We start from the raw sequence: 18,437 nt of genomic DNA, 5'->3' as shown, positions 1-18,437 counted from the left end.
CCAGATAAGACTTATAAACACTGGATCAGAGGTGGTAATGAAGTCAGTGAATGATATGTATGTGACTTTTATAGAATATTTGTTGAAATTTCCAAATTACTTCTGATTGAAACTTTATTTTGTTAATGTATTTGTTCATTTTCAGTTGTGTCTGTTTAATCTTTGTCATCTCACATTCAGCAATCATGTTCGCTACAGGTGACTTTTTCCAGTAATTTAGTCTTTCACATGTTAGGTATAGGACTGCATGAATTAATTATAAAGTAGTGAATTTACAATATCAACATAAAATTGTTTGTGAGGGTAAATCTGTAGTGAGTGCGACTAACGCAAGGTTACGGTAACAATAGCTAGCATGCTAACTGATAGCTAACCCTATTTAGGTATTTAACAGTAGAGTTCCTACTGTCTTTAGATCAGGTAACATTAACACGATACATAATGTGGACTAAAGTGTTTTCTGTATGACTTTTTCTCCACATTTCAGGCGTGCAGTGGCTTCAGTTGAACCTTAGCGAGGCAGTTAAGTGTGCGAGAAGAGGATGGACAACGTTACGGTGTCAGCCTCAGATGGGACAGCAGATTGTCCCCTGGTCTCTGAGGACATGGAGGGGATCTGTGTCATGCCAGATTTGGGTGCCATTAAGACGGAGCAGTCAACAGGAGACGACCCGGGCACCCAAAATGTGGCCATGGGCATCAAGTTCATCCTGCCCAACCGCTTTGACATGAATGTTTGCTCTAGATTTGTGAAGTCTCTCAACGAGGAGGACAGCAAGAACATCCAGGATCAGGTCAACTCTGACCTGGAGGTAGCTTCTGTTTTATTTAAAGGTGAGAGCCCCGTTTACATGCCTCTAAAGTTACAGTAGCTTAAAACAGTCTCTATGAAACTGGGCTCAATTCAGGGGGAAATTTGTCACACTTTCTCACATTGAAGTCCAACTGTAGCATCATCATCATCACTGCATCATCTGTTTGCTCCTTCATTGCATATTTGGTCCAAAACTCTTGAAATGCTTTGGTGTTCTATTTATTTTAAACACGTTTCTTGATTTTTTTACTCAATTGACTCAGTCAGGCACTATGTACAGTATTAATTGTCACAATTTTCCTCATACACTTTAGTTAAAAGTTAATTTTGTTGCCACTTTTCTCTGTAAACCCTACATCAAAAGGTGTTGTTATATACATCTAGCCTTTACAACCTTATTTCAAAACAGGACCTAGACTTTACTTTCATGGATGACACATGGGATTCAGTCCTTATTTGGATACTTTACTCTTCCATGTGTGCTCAACATACAGTCTTGCAATCTACATTTTTTTGCAATCCCGTTGTGTCCACGTCTTAAACAAATTACCCTGAGGTGCACCCTACATGTGATGGATGTAAAAATGCACCTGCCTCACTCCTTTATATGTTTCAGCCATGTCCCTCTTCAGTTGTGATTTGGACATAAGTCATTCAAAATATTTCAAAACCCCTTCACCACCAAACAGAGCCAGATCCTTAGACTGGTATTTTTGGCATTGCCCCAGGCTTGGATTTTCCAGAAGCAAAACTATGTGTTGGCTTTTACTTCGTTATTAGCTTGACAAGCTTTATTAAGTGTAAGGACTCTGTGTCTCCCTCCCACTCATACTGGATTAGAGACAGTAGATTCTGTATGAATCTGGAGAAAATCCATTATACTTAGGGATGCACTGATACCAGTATTGGGTATCGGTCTGATCCTGTGCTCATGTACTCTTACTCATAAAAATATTCTGATTCCACCAGACCAGATTCCACTTTCCAAAAAGTCTTCTTCTATGCAAGCAAGTTGATAAACCCAAAGAACCAACATGATGCAAAGTTCCAGGAATTTGCAAATGCTATGCTATTTATTATTGACAAAAAGAGACCATTTAAAGTTAGAATAACTTGACATGGCAGTTATGTTTTAATTTGGTCATGTGTCCTATACACAATGCTGTCACTAATGTTAGTTACTTACCACAAATGTCTTCCTTCTCTTTCAGCTGAGTGCAATATCCAGACCTCTCCTTCCCCGGGTATACAAGTGCGTCATGTTTACACGCCATCCACCACCAAACATTTCTCCCCCATCAAACAGTCCACCACACTCACCAATAAACACCGTGGCAATGAGGTTTCTTCTACACCTTTATTGGTGCACTGTACGTACCACAGCTGTTTCACCTTCTTTCATTAAAAATATTTCTAGCAGAATCAAGTCAAAATATTAATCAGTACATGCATATTTTTTCCTTTCAGCTTTATCGATTCATCAGCTTGCAGCCCAAGGTGAAATGGTGTTTCTGGCCAGCAGGATTGAACAAGGTAGGCAGCTCATTGGGGTTGTCAAATGGGTCTAATAACCATATAATAATAATAATAACCAGTAATGTGTTGGGCTGCAGGGTGCAAAATAACTGACCTATTCAGTAATGACTGTTTACCAGCCACTCAATAGATTGCTGTTGTTTTTTGGCTGGTCAGTGAAACAAATCGACCAACCATTTGCATATTTTAACATCATTTGGCTGATGGCAACTGCTAATTTTTTTTTGTCCTCGCTGCATCAACTAGTTATTTTTATTATAGATTTAATCTGCAGTTTTTTTCTCTATGAAATATGAAAAAATAGTCATCAATGCCCAACACAATTCTTCAGATCCCAGTGTGACACCTTTTAATGTCCTCTTTTGTCAGACCAACAATCTAAAAATCAAAGATATAAAGTTTACTGTCATATAGGACAAATACAATCAGGAAACAGTCATATTTAAGAAGTAAGAACCAGGAAAAGTTTATATAGGCATTTATTCATGAAAAATGGCTTCAATTATTATTTTATTATCAAAATGCTTCTAGTCACCTAATTATTTCAGCTGTGCAGGTCTTATTATTTCATATAAATCACATGCTAAACATTATAATGTAGTTATACTAGCTAGTACAGAATAATTACCATATAATTACAGAGTAATGATTATTAAGAAAAGCAGTACCTTCATTGCATTTTAAATATTACAGTTGTTAGTGAGTTTTGCCCAGTGTCAGCCGCTATCCTGTAAAAGATAGAGGGTATGGCTGATGGATGGCAATGAAAGCATACTGTATTTTACTGTATGCAGTGAGCATGTTGTGCTAATTTTATGTGTCATTTACTTAGAGACTGTGATCAATCTCCAAGATGAAGAAGGCTTTACCCCCCTGATGTGGGCAGCTGCACACGGTCAAATTGCTGTTGTCGAGTTTCTGCTCCAAAATGTACGTAAACATCAACTCGGTGTATTAGTCAGATCTCTCTTTTTTTTTTAATCGTGTTCGAGCATGCCTTTTGATTTACTTACTGGGTCTCATTCTGTATCATTCTTCACTGTAGGGTGCTGACCCAAACCTCCTGGCTAAAGGGAGAGAAAGTGCATTGTCCTTGGCCTGCAGTAAAGGATACACTGATATTGTCAAGATGCTCATTGACTGCGGTGTGGATGTCAATGAATATGACTGGGTAAAAAACTTTTATTATCACGTGTTCAGTGGTATTTGGTTAAGTACAATATGACAACAAAACTATAAAAGTGAGTTTCTGTGCAGTGAGTTTAATTCTTGCCATGAAATGAAGCCGTGTGGAGTCGTCAGTCTGTGTGGCCTGTTGTGATGTTCGCTCTGTGGCTTTCAGAATGGAGGAGCCCCATTGCTGTACGCTGTCCATGGGAACCATGTGCGCTGTGTGGAAATCTTGTTAGGTGAGGAGGACAAATCTTTATGTGAAAGTAACACCTGTAGTCACAAATATTCATCTGTTTACATTTCTGAAAAGGTAAAGGATGTCAGCTGGTTTGTATTTAGAAAATGCATCTTGTCCAACATAAACCTGTACAATAACAAAGTTTTGGTATGTTTGTATGTGTTCCAGAGAGTGGTGCTGATCCTACCATTGAGTCAGATTCTGGATTCAATGCAATGGACATGGCTGTGGCTATGGGCCACCGGAATGGTATGTCTAAATTAAACACCTAGAAGAAACCTACATTTGAAGGGATAGTTCAGATTATTTCAAGTGGATTGGTATGAGGTACTTACCCATAGTTAGTGTAGTACCTCTAGTAGATGGTGGTTGGCAGCAAAACATTTTAGCGATCTAAAGAAAGCCCAACTGAACAGATCAGTGTTACATTTCATTAGCCATTGTTACAAACAATGTTACACTACATTTAGAATGTTTTCACCACTTTACCTTGCCATCAGACAGCTTTTCCTGATGGGAAACCGTCGTTACATATGCTGAATATCCTTCTCTCCAAGCCGACCAAACTCCATAAGCGAAATCAGCAATTTTACCTCTCAAAACACAGGAGCTTCTGGTCTACTACTGCCTGGATCTGTCTGTTTGTTTGAGTTGTAGTGTGACATTGGTGTTTCACTTTACAGACTCACCGAAGTCATACAATAACACAAACAAACAGATCGTGGAAGCGGTAGACCAGCAACTCCCATGTTCTGAAATGTAAAACCATTGTTTTCACCAAAGGAGTTTGGTTTGTTTGGACACAACTATATATGGCTTATATTACAGTGGTTTCCTAACTTAAACTCATAATGATTTTTAAGGTGGACCTTTTTTAAGTAGCTACAGAATGTTTTGTTGCTGACCCCTTTTGTCTCACTTTGAAATGGCACACTGCTCTGTCCATTCAAATCCTGTTTGTTTGTGTGTTCAGTTCAACAAGTGATGGAGGCACACTTACTGAAGTTACTGATGGGAATCAGAGAATGAACTGTGACACTTGAGGAAGAGAAACACTGAAGCAACAACACACTGGGCTCCGGACAATCATGTAGCACGCCCAGGCTGTCCGCTAACAGGAGTATTTTGTTCCATTAAGTGACATTTCAACAGAGCTGCATCATATAAACATGTTGTTGTTGGCATGATGCACATGAAGGTTTGTTCTATGTGTATTATCAGTTTTAACCCTCTTTCATACTGTTTTACTCTTCACTTTTTCATACTGAATGTGGAGTAGCAAATCTGATCCAGTCAGATTTTCAAAGAACAGAAATGTAAAGTTCTTCACTACAACCCAGCATGCACTGCACTGCATGTGTTGTATGCTGCCAGATGTGCAGTGCAGTGTAGGAGTGATTTTGCTTTAAGTAAGCATGGAGGTTTGTTTTTAAACTTTTAATATTGTATATTTCATTACTGTTCCATCCTTTTCCTGTTGTGGCAACTGTTTTTAAACTAACTTATTAACCATAATAATTGACCGTTTTTAAGATAAAAAGAATATTAATGTAATATGTTAAATTGAACTGTCTGGTCTTCATAGTGAGCACATTTCAGAGGCTCACAGAAGGCGACAGTGAGTGGACTGAGAATATGTTGTTACAGACTGGACTGCACATGGTACAGTGATTTTATGGCGCTGCCAAGCCGTTTGTCAATCCTGAAGATCTTTGTGTTGGTATTACTGAGTTTATTTATTTGAATAATTTGGACATTGTGTTGTAATGTGATAAAATTAAGTCTGTTCTGTTTCTCTGTGTTGTGATACTAATGTGCTGTGACCTCACACCTTGGTTAAATGTCCCACTTGGTTTCTGTGGTGCTGTATGTATGAGGGTGCTCGTGTTTTATACCAGTCACACTGTAAGTGGTATATCAAGAAATAACCTGTATTGACCTCAGTATCGGACGTCATTCTGTACAGATATTTATCTGCAAGTCAAAAAGGTCAAACCACTGTTTATAATCATGGAAATGAAGCTGTTATTTAATTAAAAGATCTTTTTAAACTGCATTAAATTGAGTCACAATCATGGGGAGAAGACACACTTGTTGAGTAGCTGTTAAAGGTAGAGTTCTTTCGGTACATATGCAATGATAGCAACCGTATCACATGCAAAACGCACTGGTGTTGGATGAGTACCAAAAGGCAAAGTTCAGGTATCTGGAAGAAAAACTGGTATCCTAACTTTTCTCATTATAAGGCAGTTCTTGGCAGGTACAGGTAGGCTACAGCATAGTTTCTGTGCTTCAATGACCAAAGAACTTTAACTGTATGGAGTCAAAAAGCGCTCAGTGTTAAGTGAAACATTATGAACTAAGTCAGTAAATAAATATAGACAAAACACCTACCATGAAATAGGAAAAGAAATTGAAATTTATCATATGAAAGGTTATTTCATGCCACATCTCTTCACTACAATATTTTATTGCAAAAACTTATCTTTACTTAATTCTTGCAGTTTTTATTTCAAAAGTCTAAGTAGTACTACTGTTTGGCTGGTCATAAGGGAAAAAAATGAGAGAAAGATTTATTTTTTATTTTGCGTATCAAGAGTTAAGATGAAGTGAGGAGACTAAGGTTGAAATGTCGTGAATGCAGTCGAACTTTCAGAGTTTACGCCACAGAAAAAAGTTCCTTAAGCCTGGCCCTACTCTTATGCACCAAGTGTCATTTTTCCAAAGCCTCTTATGAAGACTGAGGCAACAGCCAGTCACTGACTGCGACTGCCTCCGTCCTGTTCGTCCAGACAAGACTTGGTGAAACGTGGCTTTGTCAAGTAAATTTTTGGGATGGGTTGGGGAAATTACATTTCAAAAGATGAAATAAGAAAAAATGTTATTATGAAACCATTTCATAATAATTTGCCCAGCTTTAAGAACACTACAAGTTTTTAGCTATGCTAGCAGCTCTGTGTTGTACCGTAGGCACTGTGTGGTATTTAGAGATAATTTCCAAAACTGGCATGCTAACATGATCTCAAAATACATAACAATGCTGAGCAGGTATTTTACCATCTTAGCTTAACGTGTTAGCATTCTAACGTTCTCTATCTTGCAAAAAGGACACAAATATTTGCACCAAATTTCACAGCAGCAGCTTGTACTGGCAAGAATCTGGCAACACAATACATATCACTATACAAGAGTTATGATTCAGTATACTGCAATACTGTAATCAAGATGATATACTTTTTTTTTTTTTTTATCTAATTTTAGGAAAACTTGCATTGTATAAATGACAAACGTATTAATAATTTCATGATTACATATATTTAGTCTGTGCCCATTTATGATTATATCACAATGTTTTATATATTATATCTTGCATTTAGATCATTATACCGTATATGAAAATACTTTCATCTTACAGGTCAGACCTACAGAAAATACAAAATCCTATACCAATGCAGTCATGATTCAAGCAGCCTTATTTCCTATTTGAGGTTTTTCAGTGAAGTGCTCCTTTAATTCAGTTGCACAATAATATAAACAGTCTGGTCACGGTTAAACCTGCACACTTCAGCCTGTTGACCAATTTAGAGAAGGGCAGCTACAGCATTTCAGCTGTGGAAACAGCACTTTGAGAAAAGAAGAAAAAACAGAGATGTTGGGTATTTGTTGACAGTAGCAAAGGTTTATTCCAGATATGGTGGTTTGAGCGAGGCCACAGAGAATTAAGGTTCAGTAACATGGAGGAAACAGATGTACAGCAGGAGCCTTAAACACCACATTTTACACACACATCTCTCACTCTAACTGGACATACAGACCACACAGCACAACAAGCATTTGGAGAGTCTGGTGGAAAAGAAGAGGTGGAACGAGTACTGGCATACCTTAACGCTAAAATACTGCTACTCCCAGTTTTTTTAATACTTCAGAGAACTATCCTAGAAAATTACTCAAAAATAATTCACTTAAGAGTATGCAGGTACTTTGTTCTGGTGTTACACATTTTACAGAATGCTCACAGCCAAAAGTTGACAGATTTCCCGTCTTCTCAGGTACTTTATGAATTAACTTTCCATCTCTTGTCAAAGACAAAAACATCTTGTGTCCCGCATGGTCCTGTCAAGTTTTGACACTCCAGGGAGTCCCTTTTCCTCTAGTTAGCCTCGTCCTTGGATGCTTCATCAAAGTTCTCCACCAGATCTGAAACAACAAAAGATTCAGTGGTAAACTGACTGAGTGAGGGTGGACTGGCATAATAAAGGACCAGGAGAGGACTCTGAGGTCTGGGGCAAGAAAATTTGAAAAGGTCACCAGCTGCATGCAGTGGGGCACCAACACGCCAAGTCATGATGCACTTTATCACGTTTCGTCCACTCAAAGGGCACTCTAAAGGACACTATACCACATTTTCTCCACACTCAATGACACTTTATCATGTTTTTTCCACTCAAAGGGCACTCTAAAAGGCACTGTACTACACTTTCTCCACCTTAAAGGACACTTTATGACATTTCCATGGTCCCTGTGCCACTCCAAATGCCATTTATCATGTTTTATCTATCACAGGCCCATTCATAAGGGCAACCACCCTTGCGTCCTCCTGAGTCAATCTCTACAAAAGACTCTCAGAGGAGCCAGATCACAACTCAGGAAAAGTGTATTTATCTGAAACGTGATAATAGACGTAATGCGATCCCAAGTCTTTGCTCATCTTTCCCAACTCCCATATAACCCACAAGGTGCTCAACATATGAGGCCCTCACAACTACTGAAAGCAGCTGTAAAAATTATGGCGTAAAGCATCAAAAAGTTGGCCTCAATTACACCATGAAATGTGAGAAATCTGCCTTTCCAAGTTTTAGCTCAAAGGGTCAAGGGTTAAACTGGAAACAATCCAAAAGGTCTGAGTAAACATGTTCCTTCAGTGGGAGAACAAAAAGGAAACTTAACTCCAATAACAACATGATGGCAGTGGCTGTTCACCCTGTGCCATCAGGCCCCGACTGCTCTTCTTTCTGAATACATGTGTAATCGTTTGTTACATTAGTGAGAACTACAAGGCTATAGGGGAGAGAAGTCCTGGGAAAAAGCTGAGATTATTGTAATGACAACCTCATGTGTTTGGCCCATTTTCTCACAAAGAAAAGCAAACTGGATCTTGAGATCTTATAAACACTGAACATGAGATTCAAACACAAAAACCTGCATTGCACCATCATGTACAAGTCACTGATGAATCCCCTTCATGTGACCTCTTTCACAAGCCAAGAGAAAACAAACCTGCCATGTTTATTCAACTGAGAAAAAGACCAAAAGAACCTTGCTTAATAGTACACAAGTGAAAGAGAATTTCCAGATAAGACTGCATAAGAGTTTGGTGCAAGGCAAATAAATTTTACCGTGACACATAAGCACTCACCTGGAACATCATCATCTTCTTCTTCTACTGTTGCAATCGGCGCTTTTCCATCTGCAGCTGTGAGAACAGAAAAGACCTGTGAGAATCTAGAAGACCAAAGGGCAAGACTCGAATGACTAAACAGAAAATACAGCTGTGAATCTACAGCTGGGAGGGGTGAGAGGAAAAAAAAAAATCCTTTCTTAGATGCATTGTGATGCGCATGTGGACGATTCTGCATTGATTCAGAAATGTCAAAAATGTATCTCCTAAATGTTAGTAATGTATGTTGATGAAAAAAACAACAGGACTGCAGGGGCAGTGCAGCACCCAGACAGTCTGCAGCGTGGACGTGCTTTGATTTAAGGTATAAATAATTACTTTTGAAAGAAGAACATGATGTATATTGTGAATATTTTCTACGCCATCACCCAGAAACTTTTGTTAATGGAGCAGTGATTAGCAATAAAAACACAAGAGCAGCTGAACGACACACACTGCAGCTTAAAACAACTTAAACGAATGCTGTAGTGAAGAAAATCATTGTCTGCTCAGTTCGCTTCTTTGCCTGCTCTCTCTATAACGGGTGTCATTAAATTCCTGTATTATTATTATGATCTTCTGTTTTATAGTTTATAGATAGCTTTTAAATACTAGGTAAATGACATCCTGTCTCATTTTGCCTACAGACAGTCGGTTTTGATAATGAATCTAGTCAACCTCCTCGTGTAGACTGGACTGATGATTGTCCCACTTTTTACAGCTCGTCTTTTGCCCAAATATCGGTGTAGTCGGACAATCATTACCCGGCAATGTTTCCTACATATTCTTTAGCCAGTATTGTTCCTTGTATTTATATTTTGAATAGACAATGTCCAAGGGACAGCGTGATGCGAGTCACCAGTTGGAGACGATGGGTGCGATGACATGAATGAGACTTGCCCTGAAATACTGGAGATTAATGGCTACATGGAAGCACTTGAGAAAGGAATAAATTTAGGTAGCAGTGAGCCAAAAGAAACTGTTGGTTAGCTAACTAGTTATAGCGCCTCCATTCCCTCTAGACAGAGGCTACGATGGTCACGAGGGGACAAGGTTTGTGAACATGAATAGCAAAAACCTGAAAGACTGCAACTGGACAACAGAGGATTCAAATTCAACTTCAGCAAAATTTACATGTAGGCTTTTTGTGCCTGGAATAAATTTTAGACATGGTTACAGCACTCGATAACTAAAAATTTAAGATCTTGCAAAACAGAAGTTAAGACTATTTAATACTGGTATTAGTAAATGTGAATTTAAAACATTTTATGACACTTTAAAGGACCTGTAGCCCCCCTGGATATATGCTTTATGATGACATTATACAACATGTGTTGAGTATTAAAGGTTACTGACCCTGTTTGGGGAGGGCCTCTGCGAGTCTCCTGAGGCTCGTCAGGCTGTCGGCTCCCAGCTGGTTCAGGATGCCCGGCAACATCTCGGTCAGCTGCTTGGTCTCAGCGTGGCCAGTGATGGTGAAGGTGTTGGCTGCGAGGGAGGCCTGCACTTTGGGATTGTTGAAGTGGATGACTGTTCCTTGGTTTGTAAACATGTTGACCTATAACAGACCAGAGATTTACACTGTTAGCAGGAAAATTACAGGCGGTGCTTAGCCAGATTTGCTTTAAATCACAGTGGGACAACACTGGAATGCAAGGTTATACCTACCTCTTCAATACCAGAGATATTGTTGACACCGAGTTTCTTTAAGGAGAACTGCAGCTTCTTGTCATCTGCAGTTGCTGTTCTGTGTACAACCTTCTTCTTTCTGCGAGCAGTGCCCTATGGAGACATTCATACAAACATATTTCTGTGTAAACATCTAGCTCTTAATGGTCTATAAATGCATCATCTTGTACATACAACATAATTTGTCAGCTGAATGTGGGCCAGTTTTAGTCAAAAAGCACACCGTTACCTAAAATTACTGCTGCTATACGACAGAAACTACAGTCTGAGACTTTGTGTCACGGGGAGAGCAGGTAACACCCACATGAACATGTTCCAAGATTTTTATCGAATCAGTCTCATTCAGTGAGATACACGCTCCTAATAGATGATGCTGCCAGTTGTCATAGAAACTATGTGTTCGGTGCTTAACATTAGCGGTGTATTGTAAAATTCATACTGTGATGCTGGAAATATTCACACTTGTTGATATTATGGCATCATACTGTTACACATAGAAACAAATAGCGTGGCAAAAAGCAACATTGCCACTGGTTCTACAGGGGAGGAGTTACTTCCAAAAAAGGAAGTGCGAGCCAAAAATCCCATGAGGAGGCTACAGAACTGCAATGATCAATCAAATAATCACTTACTAAATTAATTGCCAACTATTTTGATAATAAATTAATTGGTTAAAAGTAACTTTTCAAGAAAAAAAAAGTCAAAATTCTCTGATTCTAGATTCTTAAATATGAGTATTTTCTGGTTTTGTGGACGTCATCTTGGTCTTTGGAAAACACTGCCTGACATCAAAGCCTTACGTCATGTCATGCAGCCATACAGCATGTCAGGTTATCAACCCTTTTCATTCAGAGCAATTCTTTTGCCCATCTTTTGTAGTAAACATGCTCCAGTGGGTAAGAAATAAGTTATCATCAGCCAATTTTCATTCTAAATAATTTGATCAGTGGTGCCTATTAAGGCTGATCAGAAAGGTGTCCAAAACCAACACTTGTCGAGTGCTGAATGTGGAAAGATTTTCAGTTTGGCAAGTAAATCTAGAAAGGTTATTTGATGTCATTTACAGGTGCACTGCTTCTGTGTTGCAGTTTGACACATACACACAGGCACACACACACACACACACACACACACACACACACACACACACACCATATTGCCTTCAGGTGCACCTCATAAACTGGGATCTACATCTGTCTTAGCTTATTAATCTTATCAAAATGTTATCAGCAAACTCAGTCATATTCTTGTGCAATAGGTCCCCAAGTATATCTGTGATAATATTCAAGTTGTTTCATACTTTAATTTAATATACCATGTTGTTAAGAATAGTTAAATGAGTAAATAATGTAAATAAATGAGAGGGCTTCAAATAGAACCTGTGATTGGTATCAGCAGATCCTGCATCCAGAGATCGACTCCTGATCAGAGCACCCTTGTTTTTTAGTGTTGTGAAGTACTTAACAACTGGTTTCACTTCCTTTGCTCAGGTAGTTGACATGGGCCCATTTCTAACAGTTTCAGTATGTTAGTCCTTTGCTAAACCCAGAGGACTAACATGTAGTAATGCGAGATGAAATGCACAATTTGCAGAAAATGTATAATTTCAGTTAACCCATGATAATTAATCTATTTTGTCAATTACCTTTCCGCCGATGCGGACTTGTGCCTGCAGTTTAGCAAGTTTTTCTTGATTCATAATTGATTCTTTCATCTGAAAAAAAGAAAGGACATAAAATTATGTTAGTGTCACCAGCACAATTCACCTTTAAAAAACAGTCTCTAAGATTAACAAACTTTTTAAAAGAAATTTTGACCATTTAATCAACAGTACAAACTTACAATTACATAAATTTGGCTAAAAATAACACAATTAGGACGTTAAAACATGTTAGGGGTGATTCAAAAAGCTTATGTTGCAGCAGGTTACTGAAAATACAGCACAAAGTAGCCACCAAGACAGAAAGCGCACCATGCAACCAAGAAACAGCACTGAATATCTTGTCTGACATTAAATTAAAAAAAAAATATGAAATTACATTTAATGAAGTTGAGTTTCTTTCTTTATACCAATTCAAAGATTAATACAGTATAGTATTAAATTCTAAGCTGTTATAGTATATTATTTTCTTTTGATACTCTGGATGAGAGTGATAAAACCTTTTTTTTTATGTTAATATAATCAACTATATCAAGACTGTGCAGACCTAACCGTACCCGTCATGTCTGCACAGCTGAACACAGACATTAATGTTTCTCTAAAAGCTTTGCAGTTCCTTCACTAACCTGCTGCTTACAAATTAACTCATAAGCACCTGCTTCACAAGAGACTGATCTCACTGAACACTACAAACACAATCTATGTTGAAGGAAGATCTCACTGATAAGACAAACAGTATGGTTTACACATGAAGTGTGGAAAGAGAAAATTGATAGTGGCATTGTGACAGACATCAGGTGAATGATCTGTGGCCTTTTATTGGAGGCTTTTTTTATCGCAATTAAATGACGGTGTATCTGACTTTCAGACAACACCAATTCTGTCAACACAAACCTACTGAATGTAGCTATAAGCAACATATTAACTGTGTTGTTATGAACACAGATGGGTCCTGCAGAACAGATTGTTTGGTTTCTATTCTTCATTATCATGTCTCACTGTCAACTCACAACCCCAGATGCCACTCTATATATCTTGCAATAAATAATTGCCAACCAGGAAGCCAAAGTGCCCGACCACCATCACTACTTCAATTTAAGGAAAAGTTACTTTAACTTTTTAAAGTTCTTTTCATGCACCTGTGCAGTCTATTTCTTTACAAGTCTAGAGAGAAAAAGAATCACAAAATTAGAGCCAGACAGAAAAATCAGTTGGACTATAATAGCCTTCCACAGATATATTATATATATCAGTAGTACATATTTGGGGTGGGAATCTCTTGACACCTTGTAGGGCTACGATTAATTGGATATCATTTATTTTTTTCGTACTGTATGACTGTGTATTTGTAATGATCATAGTTGTTAGACTGTAAAATATCCTGCCTCCACTATGTCTTTGTCACAAGTGTTTAAGGGATCAATTAAAAAAATGCGTTTATATGGGTGCTCCCATGGTTCAGTTGGTAGAGCGTTCGCCCCATGAACTGAGGCTGTTGGTTCTCTGCAGCGGTCACTGGTTCGATTCCCACCTGTGACCCATTTGCTGCATGTCATTACCCCTCTCTCTACCCTCCTTCTTGTCATATCCTCAGCTGTCCCTATCAAAATAAAGGCAAAAAGCCACAAAAATAATCTTTATATTCCATATATTATATTCTGCATAAAGAACATCAGCCGATATAGGGATTTTTCTACCCCCAAACATCTTAATCACTATTAGCCCCAAAATTATAATAGACGTTGGCTTTTATAGAGAATTTAAATGACTGTAGTTGGTATTTATTGGCTAGAATTTTATTGTCTGACTAATGAATAATTGATTTCTCATTATTGGTTGATAATTTATCCACCTTATATTCATCGTGGATCCTTTAATTTTAATACATGTGCACAAGTCAGTCACAATCTAGTGAGAAAGACATTATTTTGACAGTAAGATAAATAAAAATTTAAAACTATAACTAGAGAACATGTGATTTTGGTTTCTATAACATTGGGAGCTCTCAAATATTTAAGATGTAAATACAATGCAGACAAACACTGTCAGTAAGTTGTTAAAATACCTCACAAAAGCTTAGTGTGTCAGTGGAAAACTAGAAACAACACATCCTATTTATAAACAAGATGTTAACAAGTAATGTTATGAAAATCCTACTTCAACATCACACACATGTAAACACACACACACGGGCGGGGAGCAGAGGCTTTGGTGTGGGTGTGGTGGTCAGCGATAAATACCGTTTTCAAAGCGATAAAGAGACCTTAAGGAGCTGTCAGAGCCACAGTCATATGCGCTCCGTTAGGTTCATTAGCTAGCGACAGTTAATGGCTAAGTACATGTTATCTATATGAGGACAACAAGCTACGACAGAAAAATAAAGACAGGCTTTGGTGGCGCAAACAAAACAAGCCAAAAACACCACAGGTAGCTTTAAGCTAACGTCTGCTGACTAGTTCAGACAACCATTGTGGCGAAACAAGGTGTGGTTTAGCTTTTGAGCAACAACTTGTAGGCTAACTGTAGCTAGCTTGTTAGCTAACAGAGAGACAGTGGAGTGGACGGCCTGCCTGTCAGTGTCAGCCTCCCTCACACAGAAACACTGAACCGTCAGTAATGTTAATGTCAAAGCCCGCAGATTTCAGCCAGCTGGTCACAAAAGGCTTTCGTTTACCTCTTGCCGTCGGATCGAGGGAAAACAGTGCAGGGAAGAAGGTATTTAAAGCTCCTCACTGACCTGTAAACTAACAGCAGACACATGCGGGGAGCAAGATGGAAGCGAGAGAGGAGGGAGGAAGTGACGTACGACAAGAAGCGCAGTGAAGAGGCGGGTTTTTTCCTGTCCCGAGTTTAGCTTCACAGGCAACAACTTTGAACACTCGAAATAATGAGATTATTAAAAATCAAAAGTAAATAGATAAATATTATAAAATTTAAAGCTTCACTTTGTGTTTTGGACTGCCCAAGACAACAAAAACAATATGTATGCATCATATTTAAAACAAATATATTTTAATTAGGGACCAGCTGCATACTGCCAACCTTAAGACCTCACAAAAAAGCAATATATCAAAACCAAACCAGAGGTGACTTTTAAAGAATAAAAATAACCAAAATAATTTTCTAATATTATGTTGACTTGGAAACAACATTTGGTGTTGGGGTGAAACAGTACACTTTTATGTAAGGCTTATGCACACTGTACAGAAAGAGGTTGTGGTAACAAAAAAGGGTGTGAAATGTGTGAAATTACGGTAATTTATTATCATTACACAACAACAGGATGTGCCATGAAATGACAGTTGTAGCTGATTTATGGTACACACACGCAACAAACATACAGATAAATAATTTAATTCAGGAGACAAAAATACTAATAGAATAGGATAAAATATAACACAAATCAAATCAAACTTAAAACCACCAGGAGAAGGCAATGAAAGGAGCCTTTTTGGGAGTAAAAATATATCTGATATTGATATTCTTTATCCAAAATATAATACACAGAATATAGAATACACACACACACATCCATCAAAAGCGGTTAACACTTGTGAAAGATATTTAATGGAGGCAGGATATTTTACAGTTTAACAATAAACTTTATTGTCCACAATGACATCAGGGCACTGAAACAGTAATATTTCAACTATTAACAGAAACATAAACAGAGCAAAATATATGTATATATTAAACCTGCATTAAGGAAAATAAAAAAGCCATATATACAAACAATCTGCCAGAGGGCAAAATGGCTTTGGTAGATGGTCAAAATTTTATAGTCAACAGATGTAATCAACGTACATTTAGTGTGGTTTTGTTGTGTTGTGTGGACCTGAATTGTTTGGGGTGTGGCTGACTGCAAATTAAATTTTGCAGTCAGCCACACCCCAAACAATTCAGGTCCACACAGCAGTTTATTTGAGTTATAATTCCTTTATTTTCCTTAAGCTTTACACTGGTTAAATGGAGTGCACACATTTTCACACTGTAAGGTTAAATTTAGTAATTTTCTGTTGTATTAATCATTTTTCTTTGTCTTCTTTTGAGTTACCATGCTGGTGGGGTGGTATCATCCTGGACAGGAAAAAAGGTGTGGCCAAGGGGTAGAACCTGTTAAATCCTGTGGCCAGCTCATCAGGCCGTACCATCTCCAGCCATGTCAGAGGGGGGTTTGGGTGTAGTTAGTTTTTCCTACATATTAGTTTTAGTGGATATCCATTTTGTTTTCCCCTTTTGTGTTAGTTGGTTTGGCCAAGCCAGTATATATGTTCCCTCATGTTTCATTTTGTTAGGTCAGTCTGTTCAGTTAACACCTTGTTTTGTTGCTGTCATTTTTTGAGTATAGTTATATTCTGTTGGCCTCTTTTATAGGCCTAGTTATTAAGTTCCTGGTTTATATTGTTTGGCATTTTTTGGGTAAATAAAAACCCGCTTTTTCAACAAATTCCTGTTCTCCTCTTTGCCTCACTGCTTGGTCCCTGACAATTGGTGGCAGCGGTGGGATCATCCAGTGGAGGAAACAGGATTCCCTCCCTTATTCTTCAGTTTCATGCATTGCTATAGCATGCCAGTGACAGAAATCAGACTGGGTTTTTCATTTAATCCCATTGCTAACGGGCAAAGCTAGAAGCGCATATGTGCATATGGACATTGATGACCCCCTTGACTCCTTCTGGTACTACCTCCTTGGTAGAGAATTCACCCTGGAGACAGACCACAAAGCTCTTCAGTGGATGGAAAGGATGAAGGACACCAATGGGAGGATCACCTGGTGGTACCTGGCACTTCAACCCAGGCAAGGACAACATCACAGCTGACTACCTCTCTTGCAGTTCCAGCGAGAGTCCTGAAGGGGGGAGTGTGTGATGACCTAGGCCACACAAATGGACAGTTGACGGTAAAACCATGCACACACTCACCTCACTTCTTTGTTCAATGCACAGGTTAATTTAATTTGCAGTCAACCACACCCCAAACAACAAAAAAGCCAGTATGGTCCCTTTAAAAAAGTGACATCTTTACTTTGTTGTCGGAGTATTTCAGTACATTAACTACACAAGTTTCATGGTGACAAATACATCTAAAGCACATAAATGCAAATGATCATATTCAAATGTGCACATGGCACCGGCCCTTCCTCACCTGCACTTACAGGTAATGGTACAGTGCAAGTTACAAGATGGTTTACATTATCCTGTTATCCATTTTGTTACTCTTACAGTGTTTTTGAGATCTTTTTATCTTCTTTTTCCTATGTTTGAAATAAAGTCAATCAGTCCAGTCCAGTCAATCAGTACAGCAATACCTTTACTCTCTTCCAAGGCACAAAGCACATGAAACATCCTCTCACCTCTCATCATTCGGCCTGTTTGCTGCAGGGAGAGAAAAAAAAAAAGATTTACGTGAAAAAGTAGTGAGAGTAAGTAAGTAAGTGCGGTACTTGTCGGGTCAAGCAGCAGGCTATGAGATCAGTTTGCGCACTCTCTTTGAAAATTCACCTCAAATCATCTTTAATCCTGCGGGCCAGCCCTCTGTGAAGTTTCACTGCACTCCAAGAGTTATTTTGAGATTGTGTGTGCGAGTGAGCGTTTCATCTCAACCAGCTTTATCTGTTGGTCAAGTAGTTTCGAGGTTTGTTGAGGAAGCAGAAGTCAGTTTGGGAAAAGGTAAGACTTAGGCCTGTTACTCGACGCACAACCGGTGTTGACTGCATTGTATTCTGGTCTGTTGAGGGCGCTGTTAGTTGAGAAACTTTATCTCTGAAGATTTTTCTTTCTGCATGATTTTGAACATTTTAACATTATAATAGTCTTTGATGGACTGTCATAAATATGATACAATTATATGATAATGATATGATGATTATATATGATTTGTGATGCAGCAT

General features: G+C 38.4%; 2 protein-coding genes across 3 annotated transcripts; one reads left to right on the top strand and one right to left on the bottom strand.

The window, feature by feature from the left end:
• The first annotated feature begins 461 nt into the window (after nt 1-461).
• On the top strand, nt 462-5,822 carry ankra2 (ankyrin repeat, family A (RFXANK-like), 2). The gene is made up of 8 exons (XM_084746464.1): nt 462-834; nt 2,026-2,184; nt 2,282-2,347; nt 3,183-3,280; nt 3,396-3,521; nt 3,693-3,759; nt 3,930-4,010; nt 4,735-5,822. Exons 1-8 carry the CDS (start codon nt 543-545, stop codon nt 4,788-4,790), a joined length of 945 nt encoding a protein of 314 aa, XP_084602590.1. The 5' UTR covers nt 462-542; the 3' UTR covers nt 4,791-5,822.
• A 1,596-nt stretch (nt 5,823-7,418) lies between these two features.
• On the bottom strand, nt 7,419-15,372 carry btf3 (basic transcription factor 3). 2 transcript variants are annotated; one of them, XM_084745730.1, is made up of 6 exons: nt 15,222-15,372; nt 12,533-12,601; nt 10,867-10,980; nt 10,555-10,756; nt 9,178-9,234; nt 7,419-7,958 (listed from the first exon to the last, which is right to left on the bottom strand). In XM_084745730.1, exons 2-6 carry the CDS (start codon nt 12,599-12,601, stop codon nt 7,912-7,914), a joined length of 489 nt encoding a protein of 162 aa, XP_084601856.1. In that variant the 5' UTR covers nt 15,222-15,372; the 3' UTR covers nt 7,419-7,911. The 2 variants fall into 2 exon arrangements, with proteins under 2 accessions (XP_084601856.1, XP_084601857.1); XM_084745731.1 differs by having other exon boundaries at nt 15,285-15,369.
• Between the last annotated feature and the right edge of the window lie 3,065 nt (nt 15,373-18,437).

This window comes from Lutjanus erythropterus, chromosome 20 (genome assembly GCF_056507025.1).
Source record: "Lutjanus erythropterus isolate fLutEry1 chromosome 20, fLutEry1.hap2, whole genome shotgun sequence".
In the NCBI taxonomy this organism is placed as follows: Eukaryota; Metazoa; Chordata; class Actinopteri; order Lutjaniformes; family Lutjanidae; genus Lutjanus; species Lutjanus erythropterus.
This window is presented reverse-complemented; position numbering and strand designations above follow the sequence as displayed.